Source organism: Plecotus auritus (assembly GCF_963455305.1).
Source record: "Plecotus auritus genome assembly, chromosome: 1".
Classification (NCBI taxonomy): domain Eukaryota; kingdom Metazoa; phylum Chordata; class Mammalia; order Chiroptera; family Vespertilionidae; genus Plecotus; species Plecotus auritus.
Window position 1 is genome coordinate 13,024,441 of NC_137770.1, and position 21,898 is coordinate 13,046,338.

General features: G+C 37.7%; 1 protein-coding gene across 1 annotated transcript in view; it reads left to right on the forward strand.

Annotated features, from left to right (window-relative positions):
• The window catches only part of CATSPERB (cation channel sperm associated auxiliary subunit beta), a gene marked incomplete at both ends in the record, with an annotated part of 81,423 nt that overhangs the window by 55,095 nt on the left and 4,430 nt on the right, over positions 1-21,898 (forward strand). The window contains 7 exons of the mRNA XM_080683762.1: positions 2,210-2,397; positions 4,760-5,098; positions 11,358-11,497; positions 14,611-14,808; positions 15,658-15,768; positions 18,418-18,528; positions 20,326-20,461. Of these exons, the coding sequence (XP_080539888.1) occupies positions 2,210-2,397; positions 4,760-5,098; positions 11,358-11,497; positions 14,611-14,808; positions 15,658-15,768; positions 18,418-18,528; positions 20,326-20,461 (1,223 nt within the window). The remainder of the gene's footprint in view (positions 1-2,209; positions 2,398-4,759; positions 5,099-11,357; positions 11,498-14,610; positions 14,809-15,657; positions 15,769-18,417; positions 18,529-20,325; positions 20,462-21,898) is intronic.

Here is a 21,898-nt window from a genome sequence, read left to right on the forward strand (position 1 = left end):
TCTCTCTCTCGATAATCAACTGTCCTAGGGATTCCCACTGATCTACAGTGTCACCCCATGACATATCATAGTTTCATATATGCATTGGCCTGTTTCTGGCCCCTCCTTTATTTCATTACTGATTTATCTTCCCTATGTCACGCTTCTACTAGTATTCTCTAACTATGTAACACGTTAATAGCACCCCCTCCTGGTTTTTCTTGGCCTTTGTTCTTGCATTTACACGTGAGATTCAGCATATCAGGTTCATTAAGAAAAAAACTACCCTCAACTGTGAATAGAAATGACCTCTTGCAGCCATATGCTGCCCTCCATCTGCAGTTGGATCTTGGGTGGGCATTTCTTGCTCTTCTAGCAGTGAGACCACTCTACTTCATTCTCTTAGAATGGTAGGCCCAAGCTGAAGCCGGTTTGGCTCAGTGGATAGAGCGTCAGCCTGTGGACTGAAGGGTCCCAGGTTCGATTCCGGTCAAGGGCATATACCTCGGTTGCAGGCACATCCCCAGTGGGGAGTGTGCAGGAGGCAGCTGATTAATGTTTCTCTCTCATCGATGTTTCTAACTCTCTATCCCTCTTCCTTTCTCTCTGTTAAAAAAATCAATAAAATATTTTTTTTTAAAATTCCAGTACTGTTACTATATATTCCTTTGCGTTTTCTGAGTAGACATTTTTCTAAGTAGATAATCATATCACCTGCAAAGAACTTGTTTTGTCTCTTCCTGAACGCTTCTTAGCATATTGTACCTTCTTCCTATTGCAGTGTCCGGGGACCTTGTTAAATAGAAAGGAAGATAGTGGGTGTCTTAGTCCATTCAGCTGCACCCCCATGACCCAAATCACATCCCAAAGCCTCACTTTCTAACCCCATCACCTTGGCATTAGATTTTCAATCTTTTATTAAGATGCTAGATAAGCTGCAAGTTCTAACCACTCCTTTGAGTTAGTCATCACCGAGTTTCTCCTGTGTATAAGCATGACACACATGTGTCTTTTGTCAGTTTGATTTACAAGGTCCCAGCCACAGAACCTAGAAGGGTAGAGGAAAAAAAAGGCTTCTTTTTTCCTCTCCTACAATTTATTTTGGTTAACAGTCTTTTTTATCAGATATGTCTCTTGCAAATATTTTCTCACGGTCTGTGGCTTGACTTCTAATTCTCTTGACAGTGTCGTTCATAGAGGAGAAGTTTTGAATTTTAGTGAAGTACAGCTTATCAATATTTTCTTTCATGGATTGTACCTTTGGTATTGTATGTAAAAAGTCACTGCCATACCCAAGATTATCTAGATTTTCTCCCTAGGTTATCTTCTAGGATTTAATAAGTTTGAATTTTATATTTAAGTATATGACCCATTTTGAGTTAATTTTTGTAAAGGATGTAAGGTCTGTATCTAGATTATTTTTTTACATGTGGATGTCCTGGGTTAATATTTTTAAAATAGATTGTTTTTCTTGATTATAAAGTACATGCCCATTGTAGACATTTCTTAAGTACAGATAAATATAAAGAAGAAGTTGGAAATAATAACTGTTAACACTTTGCTGAATTACCGGTTAGTTCTTTTAATATGCATTTTAACAGTCCACCTGGCTTCTTTCCTTTAGACATTGTAATATTACCACCTTCCATATATAATTAAAAACTCTGTAAATACCATTGTAATAGTAGCATTTTGTCTAAGTAGATCATGTAGTAACATGTACTTAATTTTCCTATTATTGGTAATTCTTATTTCTAACTTTTATAATAATTCTGTGATGGACATCTTTGTGTGGAAAGATTCCACTCACAATCCCCCCTGCTGTGTTATTTCCGTAGGATGGAGCCTTATAAGCGGACTTATGGAATCAGAGGGAAACAAATAACGCTATATCTCTAAGTGGATATCCAATTATCAAATTGCTTTCTAGGAAGTTTGCACCGATTTATAATACCACCATTAGTGGATACATGCCTTTCTCCACTCAATTCTTACCGCTCCTGAACCTGTCATTTAAAAGATCTTTGCTAATTTGATAGGTGAAAAATTGTGTCCCATTGCTGTCATTGGCATTTTGTTAGTTAATGAATGAGATTGAAGACGTGCTAATCAAATGTTTCTTTGGTAGCCATCTGTGTGGTGTATTTTGTTTGTAAATTATGTGTTCATAAACTTGCTCATTCAAGCCACAGTTTTGTCCACATTCCCTAATGTGTGCTGGTTTGTTTAGGAAAACTGGAAAGGCTTACATCAGAAAGGTATTGCAACACAACACTCCAGAAGGGTTTTTGTCTGCAGTTGTTGCAGAAATAATCGAACCTTTTGGCGTAGAAGATGTGACTGAGAGCTCCTGTTTGTCTAGTTCCCTATCCATTAATCAAAATGGAAAATTCTATAAACTTACTCTTCAAATGCCAAGTAAGTGTGATAATATAATATAGTTCTTATGGCTAATAAAAATGAAAAATTATCTTTTGAAAAGGCCATTCATGTTCACTTATGCAACAATAGATTTTGAAATTTAGTCCAATTGGCAATCTACAGAAGTAAACCTAGCTATAACTTCATTGATATTTACATCAATAGTATTATTATTTATCATTTATTCCTATGATGTTATTTTTTATTAAACAGTATTCAGGAGGAACAAAAGAAAATAGGAAGTTTATGCAGATTTTGCCCTCCATAATAAAATAATTTTGAATAACTATTATGTAGGATATTTCTATTCGCAAGGGTTATATGATAGATACATAGCAAAACTTAGTATAATTTTTGTAAGAATTTGGGTTTTACTCTGAGTAAATAGGAAGTCATTGGAGGAGTTTTGAACACAAAGTGACATGATTGGACGTATGTTTTAATAAGATCCACTTTGGCTTTTGTGTTGAGAATAGACTGGGCAGGTGATGGAGAAAGGGCAGGAAGGAAAGCAGAGAAACCAGGAGGCTATTACCATAATCAGGTGAGGGATCATATTAAGTTTAAGATGCCTGTTGCTCATCCAAGTGGAGAAACAAGGCGATATTTAGAAAGACAAGGCTGGCACTCAGTTATAACATCTGGACTGGAGAGATAACTTTGAGCAGTCAGCATACGCATGATAGTTAATGCTATGAGACCAGATGAGGAAATGATTGTAGGAATAGAAAGGAAAAGGTCTGAGGTCCAACCCCTGGAATTCCAACAATTAGTAGTCCAGGAGATGCAGAAGAATTAGAAAGGAGATCGGAAGATCTGCTCAGAGAAGAACGGAGTGAAGATGTTTAGATGCTACCAATAAGTCAGGTAAGGTGAGGAAAGAAAACTGGCCAGTGGATTTATGTGAAAGTCATTGGTAACTTTGACAAAAGCTGTGGTTGGGTGGAGTAGTAGAGACCAAAATCTAATTGGATTAAAGTTAAAAACTTATGAGAGGAGAGAAATTGAAGACCCATGAATAAAGGCAACTCAGGGAATTTCCCTATAAAAGGGAAGGAGAGACCTTACATGGCAGCTGAGGGGTGGGGGTGGAGGAAAGGATTTGTTGGTGTGTCTGATATGGGAGAAATTAGAGCAAGTGTGCATAATCAAGGGAATTACGAGGTTCTCTTCCGACTACTTCTAGTTATTATTTCAGAATAAGGTAAGTATTGTTGATATGACCTCTTCAAAAGCCTTGATAATGAAAAAAAAAAAAAAAAGACAAAGAAAGAAAGAGAGAAACCTTTGATAATGATGCCCTCCCTCTCCTTGAAACAGCCTTCTTTTGGCTTCTCTCGGATTCTCTCCGATCATTTCTTCTTTGTCTGCTTTGTGGAATCCTTCCATTCCTTACATGATGGTGTTGCTTACGTTCTCGCCCTAGAGCTTCTTTTCTTCTAAGTCTTCATGCTCTCCTTAAACAATCGATTATTCATCCGCTCAACAAATATTTATTGAGCACCTTCCATGTAATAGGCAGACGTTTAGGTACTGGGGAAACACTGACTACGTTATCATTCTCTTACCGAATCACGGTCAAGATTCAAGGTTAAAGTTCCTGGCAGTTTTACAGTAAAGAAATCAGCTTTCTTATAATTACTTAGCCATACATGATGTTGTTTTTTTCTCTCTGCTGATAATTTTACAGAATCCATTTCACCCTTCAGACTGTCTCATTTCGGAAGGTAGAGACTTTACCAGCCCGAGTGTCACTAAGAACAAAAGAAACAGATTCAAACCCCTAGCCAATCTGCGGTGGACATACAGCATGAGATAGAATAGCTCTTCACTTTTTAAAGCTGAAAACAAATAAAAAATAAAAAGAATCCATTTCATAGTCAAGTGTAAAGCACAGGTTTGTGCTTGACATATTCGTGACACACTTTCTATAAAATAATTTGATTTATAATCTGAAATCTGGCAAATGTGTTTTATGGTTAAACCGCAGTTTAAAAACTTGCCCTGGACAGTTTTGCTCAGTGATTAGAGCGTCGGTCGGCCCTCGGCCTGAAGGGTGGCAGGTTCCATTCCAGCCAAGGGCACGTACCTCGGTTGCAGGCTCGATCCCTGTCCAGTCAAGGTGCATGCAGGAGGTAACCAGTTGATGTGTCTCTCTCACATCGATGTTTCTCTCTCTGTGTCTCTCCCCCTCCCTTCCACTCTCTCTGAAAATCAAGGGAAAAAATATCCTCAGGTGAGAATTAACAAAACATACACACACAATAAAAACTCAAACAGTGTGTTCATCAGTTATGGCTGCCAGGATGCTTGAAGAACAGTGGCTGTTCTATTTCATAGCAAATCATTTCTGTTCTAGCTCCAGGCGTTGTTTCTTCATTTCAAGATTCGGATATAGGGAAGACGGCAGTGATTCCCGGTTACAGCAGCTTCCTGATCACAAGCATTGTAGATGGTAATAATGCTTTAGCTATTGCCACCATGCCTCAAGGAGTTCCTAACAACATGACTTTTGAAAAAGACTCCTGGTTCTTATATGACTTTGGAGAAAGGAGTGGACGAACATGGAATATATACAGCAAACCATGTAATTATTTGTTTCAGCAACATGATAATTCACTATCCCTCAGTGTCCTGAAATACATTGATCTGGGGAAATCTCAGACCTTAGAAGTTAAGGTCATACCTAATAGTAAAGGTAAGTTTATTTTTATTGGGAAACATCAAAAGGAGATGTTCTTGTTTACCTTGAATGTGAAATATACGCTAATATTTTCTTCTTTTTGAAAACATTTTTTATTGATTTCAGAGATGAAGGGGAGAGAGAGAGAGAGAAATATCAATGATGAGAGAGAATCATTGATCAGCTGCCTCCTGCATGCCCCTCTCCAGCCTGCAACCCGGGCATGTGCCCTGATGGGGAATTTTACCGTGACTTCCTAGTTCATAGATCAATGCTCAACCACTGAACCACGCCAGCCAGGGTATTTTTCTTTATCTTTGGTTTCCAGAATGGCTGGCATTCTACTTATAACAGTATTAGCTTCTAATTATTGAGCACTTACTATGTGTGAGCCTCTGTATTAAATGATTTTTATGTTTTTTTAATTAAATGTTTATAACAACTCTAAAAGGCTAGACTATAATCCTCATTTTACAAACAAGGAAAATGAGGTTCCATTAGTAGGCCAAGCTTACATGGGATTTTAGTTTAGATTTTTTGCTTTCCTCTGAAAATAAAACCTTTTAATTACCTTGGATTTTTATAATTATTTCAAGTATTTATTTAAAGCCAAATAATGGTTTTTAAATAAAATTTTAAACCTTTCCCCACTTTTTCAGTCATTTATTTATTTAAAAAATAATAACAAGCCCTAGCTGGTTTGGCTCAGTAAATAGAGCATCGGCCCTTGGACTGAAGGGTCTGAGTTCGATTCCAGTCAAGGGCATGTATCTTGGTTGCAGGCTCGATCCCTCATGTAGGAGGCAACCAATTGATGTGTCTCTCTCACATCGATGTTGTTTCTCTCTTTCTCTCGCCCTCTCTCTAAAAATTAATTCTAAAAAATAATGAAACATTAATGATGATGGAGAAATGGCATACTGGGGAAAAAATAAAACAAAAATTTTAAGTATTAACTGAGCTAGAAAGAGAGGAAGGAAAGGGGGAGGGAAAGAGAAGAAAAGCCTGTCACCAGAAATGAAGAGGGAACTCAAAGCCAAACAATGAGCTAATGTGTGGTTTCCCGCAGGATATGAGGCTCAGGTATAGGCTATCTAGGCAGAGGGATGGATTTTAATTCCCAGACCTTGACAGAAGATGAGGCTTCTTCCTACTTTGTGTTAGGAAATTGGAACTGAGACCGTTAAACCATAAAGAGGGGATTAGGAAAACTGTACATACCACCACTCAAAGAGGAGCTAGGGAGATGATCATTTCCATGGGTCTCAAAGTGGAGAAAAAGAGTCTTCTGTAAAAAACCCAAACCCCAAGGCTGAGCAACACCAGAGAGTACCCACCAGATGCAGGAATCTGAAGCTGAGAAATGATTATAACCCCAGAGAAACAGCATAAGCTAGCACAAAACCCTTTGTAGGATATTTTCATAACCCAAGTAATGTGGACTTGGGTTATGAAAAAATTAATCTTCACTAAACATGAATGGAGGAAAAAAAAATTAAACTATGCAAAACAATGACTCAGCAGAAGAGAGGATCAATAGGCACAGGAAATAGAAAAATTTAATCTCCAATAACTTGACATAATAGAAATATCCAAAAGACATTAAAAAATAAGCATACATAAAACTTTTAAAGAGGTAAGTGGAGATATATGAACCATAATGACAGGAAAAAACAATTTTCATAGAAGCTTATATGAAAAACAGAACCAAATATAATTTATGTAAATGAAAACTATAGGTTTTTTGGGGGGTGGGAGAGAGGAAGACATCAATTTCTATTTTCATCATACTGTGAACTAAATATCCTGAAAAACTTCTTTCTGAAACCCTTGAAATTCTTTCTCATTGATTGTAATACTAATTGTCCATATTTCATTCAAGTAATTTTAGGATTTTAATTTTATGGTTTTAGCTTTCCATTTCTTTAATTTGTGTAGATTTTTTTTGGTGCGTTTTTAAGTGGTTAGCTAGTTGTTCCATCATCATTTATTGAATAGTGTATCTTCACTGATTTCAAAATACAATTTTATCTTAATATACAATTTACCTATTGTTTTTACCATTTTTAGACTTTCTGATTCTGTTCCTTTATTGTCTCTTTATAATCTGGCCCAAATTTCATAATATTCTAATTATTTTAGGTTTAATAAATACCAAATTCTTGTTAAATGGTGCAGTTTTACTCACTGAGTTTGATGGAAGCACATAGTAATCAGCAAATTAACTCAGTTGCCTTCTTGTGAAGAAAAGCCTAGTCCATGTCATTCAATGTATGGTCCTGGGACCAGTCACATCTGCATTACCTGGGGCTTATGAGAAATTCAAGCCCAGCTGGTGTGGCTCAGTGGTTGAGTGTCAACTCATGAGCCAAGAGGTTATAGTTTGATTCCCGGTTAGGATACATGCTCAGCTTGTGGGCTTGATCCCCAGTTAGGAGTTCTCTCTCATCATCATTGATATTTCTATCTCTCTCTCCCTCCTCTTCCCCTCAGAAATCAAATAAAAATATATTTTTTAAAAGGAAAGAAAGAAAGAGAGAGGGGGGGGAGGGAGAAAGAAAGAGAGAAAGAAAGAAAGAAAGAAAGAAAGAAAGAAAGAAAGAAAGAAAGAAAGGAAGGAAGGAAGAAATTAACGTCTTTTGTGGTTCCATATGAGTTTTAGGGTTGTTTTCCCTATTTCTGTGAAAAACCCCATTGGAATTTTGATAGGAATTGAATTGAATCTGTAGGCTGCTTTAGGTAGTATGGACATTTTAACAATGTTTATTCTTGCAATCCTTAAACCCAGGTAAAGGCGTTCCCCCACACTAACAAACAATGCTCCAGGCACCAGCTGGCTGTCCTATAAATTTAACTCAGTTCTGACACTATCTTTCCAGGATGCCATCAGAGTCCACGAGGGTTCAGTCCCACAGAACTGTCCCATTCAACTTCAGAATACCAGTTGCAAGCCCAGGTTGTTACCTGTGCTTCAGACTGACGGGCTACAGGTTGGAGGTTCTCGTGACCTCCTCCTCAGGTTCAATTACTGTGCTAGAGCAGCTCACAGAACTCAAAGAAGCATTTTACTACTGGATCACCAGTTTATTGTGAAAGGAGGTAGTAAATGATACAGGTAAACCTCCAGATGGAAGCTATGCAGAGGGCAAAGTATGGGGAAAGGGTGCCAGGGTTTTTATGCCCTCGCAGGCACCCTCCTGTCCCAGAGCCTCCATGTAGTCACCAACCTGGAAGCTCTCTGAATCCTGTCCTTTGGGTTTTAATGGAGCTTGATTACATACTCATAATTCATTAAATCTTTGGCCGATGGATTGATCTATCCTGTGTGTGGGGGGAGGGGCGGGGAGGGGGACTGGAAATTCTAATCCTCTAATCATGTGGTGGGTTCTCCTGGCAAGTGACTCCCTTCATGAGGTGTGATCCCAAAGTCATCTTATCAGCCTAATAAAATGCAGTTTTGTGATTCTCCGCCCTTAGGAAATTCCAAGGATTTTAGGAGCTCTGTGCCAGAAATGGGACCGAAGACTACATATATATATATCCTATTATAAATCACAATACCACAGCGGGATGTCTTCTTCAGTGTCTTTCACTGATGTCTTACAGTTTTTAGTGGACACATCTTTTGCTTCCTTGTTTAAACTTATACCTAGGCATTTTATTCCTTTTGATGTTAGTAGACATGGAGTTGCTTTCTTAATTTCTCTTTTAGATAGTTCATTGTTTGCGTATAGAAATGCAACCACACTAGCCGGTTTGGCTCAGTGGATAGAGTCTAGCCTGTGGACTGAAAGGTTGCAGGTTTGATTCCCATCAGGGCACATGCCCGGGTTGCGGGCTCAATCCCCAGTGGGGGGTGTACAGGAGGCAGCCGATCAATGATTCTCTCTCATCATTGATTTTTCTATCTCTCCCTCCTTCTCCCTTCCTCTCTGATATCAATAAAAATATTTTTTTTTAAATGCAACTGATTTTTATATTTTGATTTTGTATCCAGAACTTACTGAACTTGTTTATTCTAAGTTTTTTGGTGAGGTCATTAGGGCTTCCTGTATGTAAGATCCTGTGATCTGCAGAGGCAATTTTACTTCTTCCTTTCTGATTTAGAAGCCTTTTATTTCTTTTTCTTGCCTAATTGGCTGGACAGAACTTCCTGTTCTATGTTGAAAAGAAGTGGCAAGAGGTAGGTATTCTTACCTTGTTTCTGATCTGAGAGGAAAAGCTTTAAGCTTTGAGTATGATGAATGAGTATAATGACCTGCGAGTATTGTGAGAATAAACAAGTCATCTTTTCTGTCAAAGAACAGTTTAGGCAGCTGCCATTTTGGACTGTGTGACTTGGCAGCCACCATGTTGGCTGCATGACTTGCAGCTCCCCTGGGGGCCGCCATCTTGAAATGGCAAAGGTCAGCCCCTTCCTTTGAATTAGCCAATCACGAAAGACTGTGAGCCTGAGCTCCAATCAAGAGTAAGGGACAGGTCATGTGAGTCAGGATCAAAAAGCCAAGCGGTAATAGAATCAGGGGCATAGAAAGGGAGTGGACTGATAATTCTCAGGGGGAAAGGGGTATGGGGGGTTCATGAAGAGAATGGACAAAAATCATACACCTATGGATGAGGACAGTGGGGGGGAGGTAAGGGCAGAAGGTGGGGTGGGAAATGGGTGGAGGGGAGCTATGGGGGGAAAAAGGAGAAATAATTGTAATAATCTGAATAAAGATTAATTTAAAAAAAAAAAAAAAAAAAGCCAAGCGGACGGCAGGCTCAGTGTGCACATGCTTCCAGACCATGTGTGTGCACCCTCCTACAGGAGTAAAGATGTTTGCCTTGCTGCCTGGCTCCCAAGTATGCTTTGCATTCTTCCAGGACCCCTGAATTTGGGGGCTCCCCTTATTTCTAACAGTATGATGGTAGCTATGGGCTTGAATATGATGTTATCTATGGGTCTGTCATATATGGCCTTTATTGTGTTGAGGTATATTCCTTATATATCTAATTTGTTGAGATTTTATATCATGAATGGATGTTGGATTTTGCCAAATGCTTTTTCTGCATCTATTGAGATGATCAACAATTTTTATTCTTCATTCTGTTAACATGGTAAATCACATTAAAGACCCCGAGTGGCCAACACAATTTTGAGAAAGAACAAAGCTGGAGGCATCACACTTTCTGATTTCAAACTATATTACAAAGCTGTTAATGAAAAAATACTGACTTAAAAACAGACAGACCAATGGAATAGAATAGAGAGCCCAGAAATAAACCCATGCATATCTAGTCCAGGGAGTCAAGAATGAACAATAGGGAAATAATCTCTTCATTAAATTGTGTTGCACATGAATGAAACTGGACCCGTACATCACTCACAAAAATGGACCTAAAAATGGATTAAAGACTAAATGTAAGTCTGGAAAGCATAACATTCCCAGAAGAAAACTAAGAAGAGAAGCTCTTTGACATTGGTCTTGTTAATGATTTCCTTTAAAATGACACCCAAAGCACAGGCAATAAAAGCAAAAGTGAATAAGTGGGACTACATCAAACTAAAAAGCTTCTGCACAGAAAAAAAATTCAACAGAATGAAAAAGCAATCTATGGAATGGGAAAAACATTTGCAAACCATGTACCTGATAAGGAGTTAATATCTAAAAAATATACTGAACTCCTATCATTGAAGAACAAAAAAACAACAAATCATTCAATTAAATGGGCAAAGAACCTGAATATAGACATTTCCCCAAAGAAGTCACAAATGGGCAACATGAAAAGGTGTTCAACATTGCTAATCATCAGAGAAATGCAAATCAAAACCACGATGGGATATCATCTCACAGCTGTTAGAATGACTATTATCTAAAAGACAAGATAACAAATGTTGCTGAGGATGTGGAGAGAAGTAGGACTGTAACTTGACTGGGCCACTATGGAAAGCATTAAAAATAGAACTACCATATGATTCAGTAATCTCTGCCCTTCAGTTTCTCTACTGAGTTATCCATCTCAGGGTGACCAGTACTAACCAAACGACCTTTACATGCATTTCAGAACCTGGCTGAGGACTAAGGGGTGGAGCAGAGCAATATTTTTGTGAGAAATTTGGAGAAAATATTTGCAAAGTTAAATTTTTCTAATAACTATTAAAGTTAACTCTATATTAACTGTATTCATGGCCATTATGCAGTCTTCATAACAGATTCTGTAGTAGCCAATCATTATTAAATTGTTAAAAACATCTATAATTTAATATTAACCATTAGCTTTGTTTTTATAGGTGTTCATACACTTGAAGTACCACTACTGAAAGTAATTGTTGGAAACCCAACTTTGTTGGATGTTAAAGCTAAAGGCTCCTTTGATGATACTGATAGATTCCTAATGGAAATTTCTGTAGCTAGCAAAGCTTTGCATCAAGTAAGATCTTCTTTAATTACAGAGAAATCATTAATTATAGAAAATTTAATGTGTAAGCTAAGGAAAAGAAGAGTTAGGGTTAGGGTTTAAAAGAGTGAGCTCTGGAAAAGACTACCTGAATTAGAGCTCATTTCTGGTACTTTCTATGTGAACTTGAGAAGGTTACTTTGCTGTGGTTAAGTTTCCTTATCTATAAAATAGAGAAGATAACAATAATACCTACCTCATAATGTTGTTTTGAGAATTAAAAGTGATGATTCAAGTAGGGCATCTAAAACAGGAAATGTTCAATCACTTTGAGCCTACAGTATTTTCCCCTAAAATTGGGAGAGCATTGTATATACACTTTAGAAAATTTGCTCCTACCACTTAACTATGTTTTAATCCTTGAGTCAATAAATTCTTTTCTACATATTCTAAAGCTTTTTTATCATGAAAACATTAACAAGTGGACAAAAGTAGAATTTCCATGTATCTTTTAAACTCGAATTAGTCAAGATTTTGCTAGTTTTGTTTTATCATCCCTGTCTAATTTTTTGTTTAGATTCTGACATTTGTAAACAAATAGCAAACATCATGTCATTTCACTCCTATATGCTTCAGTATACATCTCTGAAAATCTGTGTATTATCCTTCAGTGCCAGTATCATCCCTAAAACTTTTATAACTGAATTTTTGTCTTACAACTTATAAGTCCTATAAAACTCAGTCTATAATCAAATTTCCCCAATTCTCTCAAAAAATTTTATAGTTGGTTTGTTTGAATTGAGATCCAAACAAAATCCATATAGTATATAATTACTTTATCCCTTAAGTCTCTTTTGAGTTGAAAAGTACTATTCCATTTTCTTCCCCTGCCACTGAATCTGTAGAAACTGGGTCAGACATATTATAGAATGCCCAACATTCTGGCTTTTTCTGTTCGCTTCCTTGTCTTTTATGTAACTTGTGCTTCCCTGCCATCCCCAAATTTCCTTTAATGGTATAATTCTGCTTACATCTGGTTCAATGTGTTTGGGCAAAAATTCATTAAAAATACATCAATTTTAATGGCTACAGCATATGGGAATAGAAGCAAAATGACCACTACCACTGAAGGACTTATATGCATGTATATAAGAGTAAGCAACGGATACAAAACATTGGGGGGTGAGGGCATGTATGGGAGTGGGGTGGGGGTGGGGGGCAATGGTAAGATATGTACACATATAATACCTTAATAAAAATTTGAAAAAAAAAAAAAAAATAAATAAATAAATCAAAAAAAAAAAAAAAAAATGACCACTACCAGAGTTTACTATACCACTGGCGTTATTAGTATTTCTACATTCTTAAAATTCCAAAAATATTTTAAATTTCAAAGAGAATTTATCAAATTTTATTGAATGTTTAATATTGTTCCAGGTTCAAATATACTTATTGTGCATAAATTCCTACTAAAAGCAGATCTGTGTGAAATACAGTGATTGCTAAGTGAATAATTTTTTTCCAAAATGTGTACCAATCTGAATTACTTTATTCATATCATCAAAGCAAATACCCAGGTGCCCTCAGTGACTGGGGGAAGCCCCGTCAATGTGGGTTGGATGTGACTACGCTGTTTCTTTAGTATGGACTTCCTGACTCTTGCTCATTTCCAAAAGTTGTCCACATCCAATGAGATTGGAATGTTTTTCTTCCGGGAAAACAATGTGTTTTCTGTTATGATTTATTCTGAAACAGATCTTTTTGTCAAACTTATCACTCTATTTCTGGGTGTGTTTTTTTTTTTCCTTTTTCTATTACTTTTCTTTTTCTATATTATTTAGTTGGTTACTGTGTTATTTTGCTAGAGCTACCATAACAAAATACCACAGACTGAGTGGCTTAAACAACACAAATTTATTTTCTCATGATTCTAGAGCCAGGGGTGGGCAAACTTTTTGACTCGAGGGCCACAATGTGTTCTTAAACTGGACCGGAGGGCCGGGACAAAAGCATGGATGGAGTGTTTGTGTGAACTAATATAAATTCAAAGTAAACATCATTACATAAAAGGGTACGGTCTTTTTTTTATTTTATTTCAATAGTTTTATTCATTTCAAACATTTTAACAAGAAGAATGTAAACACTAATTATTATAATTTGAAACTTCAAAAAATGGAGGAATCATAGCACAGTAACATACCTTATATTGAAGATGGCAAAGGCAAAATAAAATTGCCTAACAAAGGAAAGGTACAAAAGTCTTTCAAATTAAACTTAAATATAATAAAATAATTTAAAACTAAAACAAATAGAAAAGAACAAAATGTGTAAACAGTAAATTAAACATTTTCTTTAGTGCAACTTCCAAATTATGCCCGGGACGTAGATGTAGATGGCAATGTAGACTGGGTTGAAAGGTTTTTGGTCTTTAAAACATCAACTTCAGTGGGAACAGTGTTGTTGGTCTCCTTTTTAGCTAATGCTCTGATACTGTGCTCTCCAGGGGCGTGTCTCCCTACATCACCACGATAACTAACGTGTCTACGCATTCCCAGGGTGATGTCGGGGGACGCGTCCGCGGGCATTACAAGGAGCCTCTGGAAGATTGAGAGGTTGTTCCTTCTACTGAATGGGCGGATATAAATCCGCCCACTCAGAAGAAGGAGCTGTGGCCGTGTTTCCGACGTTGCCATGTTAACACTGCTGCTGATGAAGGAGCGGAGGGGAGAGCAAGAGAACCCTCCGCTCTTTCGGCTCCGCGGGCGGGATAGAACAGCCGAACAGGCCGGATCCGGCCCGCGGGCCGTAGTTTGCCCACGGCTGTTCTAGAGGCTAGAAGCCCAAGTTCAAGGTGTCAGCAGGGCTGGTTTCTTCTAAGGCCCCTTTCCCTGTGTCTTCACATCATCTTCTCTGTGTGTGTATCTCTGTCTGAATTTCCTTTTGGTATAAGGAAACCCCTCACATGGAATTAGGACCTATGCTATTGACCTCGTTTTAACTGAGGTGCCTCTCTCAAGGGCCTGTCTCCAAATGCAGTCACATTCTGAGATGCGAGCGGTTAAGATATCAGCATACGAACTTTGAGTGGGCACATGCATCCTGTAACAGTTACTTTAAATAACCTTCATTTCTTTGGATATTTCCAGGGTTCAACTTCACTGGCACTTATTGTCTGGGGAGCATCCACTGACTGCTTTGTTACAACGTTTATACCAACATTGAAAAGCAGCTGCAGTTATCTCAAGACTATGCACCACATTCCTAGCACATTTATCCCCATGGAAGACTGGATCAATGGAGTCCACAAAGACAGTCAGGATTTTAATATGATCAAAACTTTGCCGGTAAAACAAACAAACAAACAAACAAAAACACTAGAAAAACCTAAGCAGGTTGTTTTAAGAGTACCAGTAATGTATTACTTTTGTGTGATTGGCTAGCCTTTCAGTCTTAGCATTCCTTTCTTAAGGTGCTCACAACACTCCAGTTATTTTTCAGTCCTTATGTCATTTTAAGGATATGATTATTATTTATTTCTAAAATGTAAAAACCTTCAGAAATAATTATTTTTCTTGGTAACTTAGTTTCATCATTATTAACATCATTTATGTATATCAGTAGTGGCATAATCATAGGATTTTGCAAAATATGAAGTTATTTGCCATTATTTTGACCCATCTTGAGTGTATGTGTGTGTGTGTGTGTGTGTGTGTGTGTGTGTATGTAATATATATGCCCAATTTCAATGTAGTAACAATTATAATTTTTGCCTTGTCAGAATCTGTGACTCTTTTTAAAAATATAAATGATTACTCTGCTAACTAGCTTACTACTTATAATTTTTGTGACCAAAAAAAGCAAATAACCAAACTTGAAGAATTATTTACTAAATATGTCACTAGGACTTTTTATAAGATGTTTAAACTATTTTGCATTGACTTAATGGCCACTGTTTTAAGTACTAAAAAGTTTTTAACTTATTTACAAGTTTCACGTTATATTGCCACGGACTAGGGTTGTTGAAATTCCAGAAAATACTGAATTGGGAGTGTAGGGTAAATAGAAATTTACTTTAATACCTGGAACTAAAAGCAAAATATTTGCTTTGAATGCTTTTCTGGAAAGTTAAGATATTTAAATTGAAGACATAGTAAATAATGAGCTATACATTTTCTTTGTTTAATCACCTGCAGATAAACTACAGGCCTCCATCTAATATGGGAATTGCCATTCCACTTACAGATAATTTTTATCATGTAGATCCTAGCAAACCCATACCAAGAAATCTATTTCACAAGTCAAAGGCAAGTAATTTTTTTTATAACTAAACTAGTATTTATTTGAATTCAAGAAATCATTGAGTAAAATTACAGTTGAACATAGCTACAGGGATTAAATGAAAAGGTGCATTTAGTACAATGCTCCATCTGCTCTTGATGGTGATGATGATGATGATGATGATGATGATGATGATGATGGTGGTGATGATGGTGATGATGGTGGTGATAGTGATGATGGTGATAGTGATGATGGTGGTGATGGTGATTAAGGTGGTGATTCATGGTGCTGGTGGTGATGATGGTGGTGATGATAGTGGTGATAATGATGGTAATGATGATGATTAATACTACTACTACGGCTACCCGTTTCTCCTACTACTACTTTAGTTCCTCTCGTTTTACTGCTACATCTGGATATGGTTTTAGAAACAAGGACTCTAAAGAGGTCAGAGAACAAAATAGATTTTTAAAAAAACAACGCACACACAACAACCCTGCCTTATGTAGTTTATTTTTTTTATGGAATACAATAAATAAAATAAATGTATAAAGTATGTAAAATTGTAATAAGTACAAAGAGGAAAAATAAGGCAGGGAATAAGGCAGGGGGGTCGGGATGGGTAATAGTGGAGATGGGAATTACAACTCTAAATAGAGTAGTTAAGGAGGGCTTCACAATGAAAGTAACATTTAAGCAAAAACCTAAGCACAGTGACGGCGTATGCCATGTCATATCTGGCAGAAGAGCATTCCAGACAGACGAACTGTTTGAAACTGCAAAGGCCCAGAGTTGGAAATATGCCTGACATATTTGAAGAACAAAGAGCATTCCAGGATGAGGAGGCCAGCGTGGCTAGAGCAGATCAACCTTGAAGAAATCAGGTCATAGGTAATGCCAAGGCCAAGTCACGGAGGACTTTATAAGTCATTGTAAGAACCTGCCTTTTACTCTGTGAGATGGGAAGACAATGGAGAGCTTTTAACAAAAGAAGCCATTTTATGTCATTGTGTGTGGGGGGTGTGTGTGTGTGAGAGAGAGAGAGAGAGAGAGAGAGAGAGAGAGAGAGAGAGAGAGAGAGTGAGTTCATGAATGGATATGAATGTCTGTTTGTACACATAAATAGGCAGGTAGGTGGTTTTTTCTAGAAAGAGATTCCACCGGCATCTATAAAATTTCCTCAAGAAGCTACCCTATAATGTACTTTTCCTCTATTCTCTACCTAGTTCTCTCCACACTCCACAGAGGCAGAGTGCTCCTGGGTTGTTTTCCAGGCAGAACCTCTCCAAGAGTTTAAATGTGCCTATGTGGGGACAAACGCTCTTCTTTGCTTATGGACACCACGCTTTTCCCTGTGCTGGAGATGTGAGATGGGTCTGGGGGCTCTTTTCATTTGCGAAAAGATGCTTTCATCCCATTTGAAATCCTAATGGGAGGAGAGGTCAGGGGTAAAGACTCCTATTTTGTTCTCTTCTGTATCTTTAGTACCAAGAACAGTGCCCAGCATGGGAAACACTTAAAAATTGTTGAACAAACTAATAATACACATTTACATACATACTGTTACATGCACATACAACATGAGGAGGTTGACTTCTTATTGAATCTTAAATTTCAAGATAAGCTCTACTCCAGAGAATGAGCAACTATAATACTAAGTTCTTCACTGCCAGTTTCTCGCATAGATACTAGTAAACCTTGTGTCACCAGAGTCAAGCCTCCTCTATTGAAATATGACCTTACTATATTTACATGGGAATCTTTAGGGGTTTTTTCAGGTTTGGGGCAGGGGAGAGTTGAATGAGAAATTATTTAATATACACCTAAGTAGATGAGAGTTTTTTATGCATCTTTTGAAATTCAACAAATGCTAATTTCAGCATTTCCAGTGTTATCAGGTGCTGTGCAGACATGCTCTGAGGACAGAGCAATGAACATGATAAGCACGATACCTTTATGGATCTGCACTGTAATGGGGGAGAACGGGCATTAAAGAAAAAGTTACACAAACTAAATAGCAGGATCCAGTGCAGTGTTTGTGAACAGCATGGCCCTGCATAACCGGAACCAGAATCACTTGGGAATATTTCTAAAAACACAGCTTTCTCATTCTCACCCCATAGCTATTGAATCAGAAACTATGGGGTGTAGTCCTGAAATCTGAATTAAAAAAAAAATCTCCCAGTTGATCCTTACCCTAAAGTTTAAGATAGACATGTAGTGGAGACACACCAAACACACAATATGAATGTGGATCAGGGATGCCTAACCTAGTCCTAGGGAGCCAGACTGAAGATGAGGAGGAGTGCAGAGGGTAAAGGGCAGACAAAGAGCATTCCAGGATGAGGCAATACCACGCGGAGTTGGGGAAGGGCTCAGTGACTTTACTCAACAGTATTAGTTGAAAGGTGAATCAAAACCACCATGAGACACCATTTCACACACACCCATTAGGAAAGCGATCACAATTTATTACTGGCAAGCAGCTGAGTGATACTTGGGATCAAATTACAAAGCGAGGGGACAACATTCAGAAAGACTCATTACTATTGGACTTCTCCCCCTTTCTCAGGAACTTTCTTTATTCAAGGGACAAATATTTATTGAAGATTTACTCAGTTTGTAGAAATCCTGCCACAGGGAAAAAAGTCAACCTTTACTAATTCTATTTGCAGAAATCTGGTAAATTCAAACAGTGTGCTAATAAGTCTACTCGGGAGCAGTGTAATTGCACAAATGATCAGAAGTTTTCATACGCTGTTACTTTCTCAGATTGCAGAGAAAAGGTAAGGTAATTTTTAATTACCTGAAGACAGAATGCTTTCATATTACTTAGGTATTTTGAAATGTGCGTTTTGGTTACATATGAAAACTATGACATAGAAATAATGTCGTCTTATGATATAGATCTAAATGTGATACCGAGCTAAAAAGATCTGGATTTAATTGTCCTCACACAAGTTAATTAACATCACCTGTAAAATAGAACAATACTTGCACTGCCCTGTCCATTGCACAGGTTCTTATAGATATACCCATTCATATCTACATGAAAACAATTTGTAACTTATCAAACACCCCATCCACTACATTATGGCAAACATTGATTCATTCAAAAATATTTAGTATTACAGGTCTTGGATAATAGAAGTTGAAACCCTTATTGTCAAGAAGTTCAGTCTGATAGTGGTAACAAAATACATCCTATATAATAAAAAGCTAATACGCAAATTGACCAAATGGCAGAACAACCGGTTGCTATGATGCACACTGACCACCAGAGGGCAGACACTCAACGCAGGAGCTGCCCCCTGGTAGTCAGTGCGCTCCCACAGGAGGAGCGCCGCTCAGCCAGAAGCCAGGCTCACAGCTGGCAAGCACCGCAGCAGTGGCGGGAGCCTCTCCCACCTCCACGGCAGTGCTAAGGATGTCCAACTGACAGCTTAGGCCGAGTGGGCCTAAGCCGTCAGTTGGACATTCCCCAGTGGCTCCTGGACTTCTAGAGGGCTCAGGCCAGGCTGAGAGACTCCCTCGAGTGCATGAATTTCATGCACCGGGCCTCTAGTGACAGTATATATTGGTGAAGAAGATGGGTTGTCTCAAATATTTCCTTCTGTTAGTCTCAAAGCATTCAAACATGTATCAAGTTCATGTTGATGTTTGCATTAGCCTAGTTCAGTGTGTACTTGGTAGTGCTTTCAAGTAGATCTACTTCAAATGTCTTGTAAGACTATATATATAATCTTAAGTGATTTATCTTTACATGTAATAAAATACATAGCATTATATTAAGTGATTTATCTCAATAATGGGCATAGGGTCACAGTCAATAAATTATGAGGGCTGTTGTTACATACCTCTACAACTCCCCCCTTGCTGAATTACAATAATATTTCTTGAGCATTTACTGTCTACTAAACACTGCTCTGAGCTGTCACTATGATTTCATTCGAAAAACAGCAAAGACAGATAATTTGCCAAAGGTAACATCATTCATATGTGATGGAGTTAGATTTAAACTCTGACTCCAGAGCCTGAGTAAATAAAATCCCCAAGAAAGGGGGAAAAGTCCAATAATACTAAGTCTTTCTGAATTTTGTCTCCTTGCTTTGTAAGCTGCTTACCAGTAATAAATTGTGATAGCTGCCCTAATAGGTGTGAAATGGTGTCTCCTGGTGGTTCTGATTTGCCTTCCTTAATAACTAATAATGTTGAGCACAGTTACTGAGCCCTTCCCCATCTCTGCCCTTTGTGCATGGTATTTGACTGACAGGGAGAGAGGTATGAGGGAGCCAGACAGTATCCAGGCCATGCAGTGTCTTATGGGATCTAGGTTAGTCAAAAAAGTTTGCATATCCTCATAGTCAAGTCCTGTGAAAAAGGCCCATAGAAAGTTATAAAATTTGTTAGCACAATGTTTGCATATTACTTTTGGAGTTCACATTGATTTTGCTGTATATAAGAAGCCCATTTAATTTAGAGTAGCCAAACTCTTGGGGATGTGGCTATGCTTTCTTTACCAGGAAATCAAATTAGTATTGAATTTTCCAAATTTACAATCATTCTTGGCATTTGTCTTTTAGGTTCCTCGTTTTAAATTTCCAGTTTTGCAATATCCAATTTCTTTGGAAATTCACAGTGAGGATGGACATATCCCAGTGGAAACGCCATATCTGGTTACTGTGATGGAAGTGAATGGGAGGAAACTCTGGGAAATCAGTAGGGTTTGCTTCTTTTCTATAATTATTTTATCTTATAAGTGGTGTTATTACCTAGATAAGTGGTTTACAAGAACTGCACAAAAGACAGCCAGGAAATCTTTGGAAAAGAATTTGAATCAGTTGACACATTGCTGTTCATTCTACTTCTATTATCTTCCACTTATTTCATCATCACTTCCAGTGACCTAGACTCTATGACATAAAAGCATTTTTGAAGAATTTAAATGTGGAATATTTGAAATCTCTTCTGTAGATTTGTAGCAAAAATGATTGATTGGATTTCTGCTACATGTTGGCCTAAGTGTCCCCTTTCACAGGAGACTACAAAAGGTGTTGCCAGATAATCTATTGGATTTATCTTCTAATTATATGAGGAAATTTCTTAAAGATTTTATGATAAAATAATTGGAAAGATACAGAAATATTTTTAAATAAGAATGAAATTTTCGCCGAAACCGGTTTGGCTCAGTGGATAGAGCGTCGGCCTGCGGACTGAAAGGTCCCGGGTTCGATTCCGGTCAAGGGCATGTACCTTGGTTGCGGGCACATCCTCAGTGGGAGGTGTGCAGGAGGCAGCTGATCGATGTTTCTCTCTCATCGATGTTTCTAGCTCTCTATCCCTCTCCCTTCCTCTCTGTGAAATATCAATAAAATATATTTAAAAAAAAAAAAAAAAAAAAAAAAAAAAAAAAAGAATGAAATTTTCCACAATTCAATTTTACCTCAAATATGTAGGCTTTTATTGCATGTTTTGTGATTGTTTATGTATGAATACTTTAAGGCGATCAATTGATAGATCAATAGAGTTAAATGAAATTTTGATCAGTCATTAATGTTACCAAATATCCAGACTTTTGATATTCAGTGAGTCTTACTCTACCCAACATATGCATTTTTGGAATGAAAAATTAATAAAGAAAACTAAATATTTTGCTTTAACTAACATCCCATTTTCTGTGGTATGCCGGAACCTGTTGTTACCAACTTTTGAGCACTGATTCTTAAGCCTTCAAGCATTTTGAATACTGGTTGTTAAACCATTGGTAGCTTAAAATTAGCTATGGTGAGAGTATTTACACCATGGCAATTGGCAAATGCTGCAATCATAGCTTTTTATTCTCTTTAGATTCTGCAATTTCTAACTCCAACACTGCACGTCTGGGTTTAGAAAAAACTATAAGAAAGGCAGGAACTGCCCTAGCCGGTTTGGCTCAGTGGATAGAGTGTCGGCCTGTGGACTGAAGGGTCCCAGGTTCGATTCCGGTCAAGGGCATGTACCTTGGTTGCGGGCACATCCCCAGTGGGAGGTGTGCAGGAGGCAGCTGATTGATGTTTCTCTCTCATCGATGTTTCTGGCTCTCTGTCCCTCTCCCTTCCTCTCTGTAAAAAATCAATAAAATATATTAAAAAACAAAAAGAAAGGCAGGAATAACTG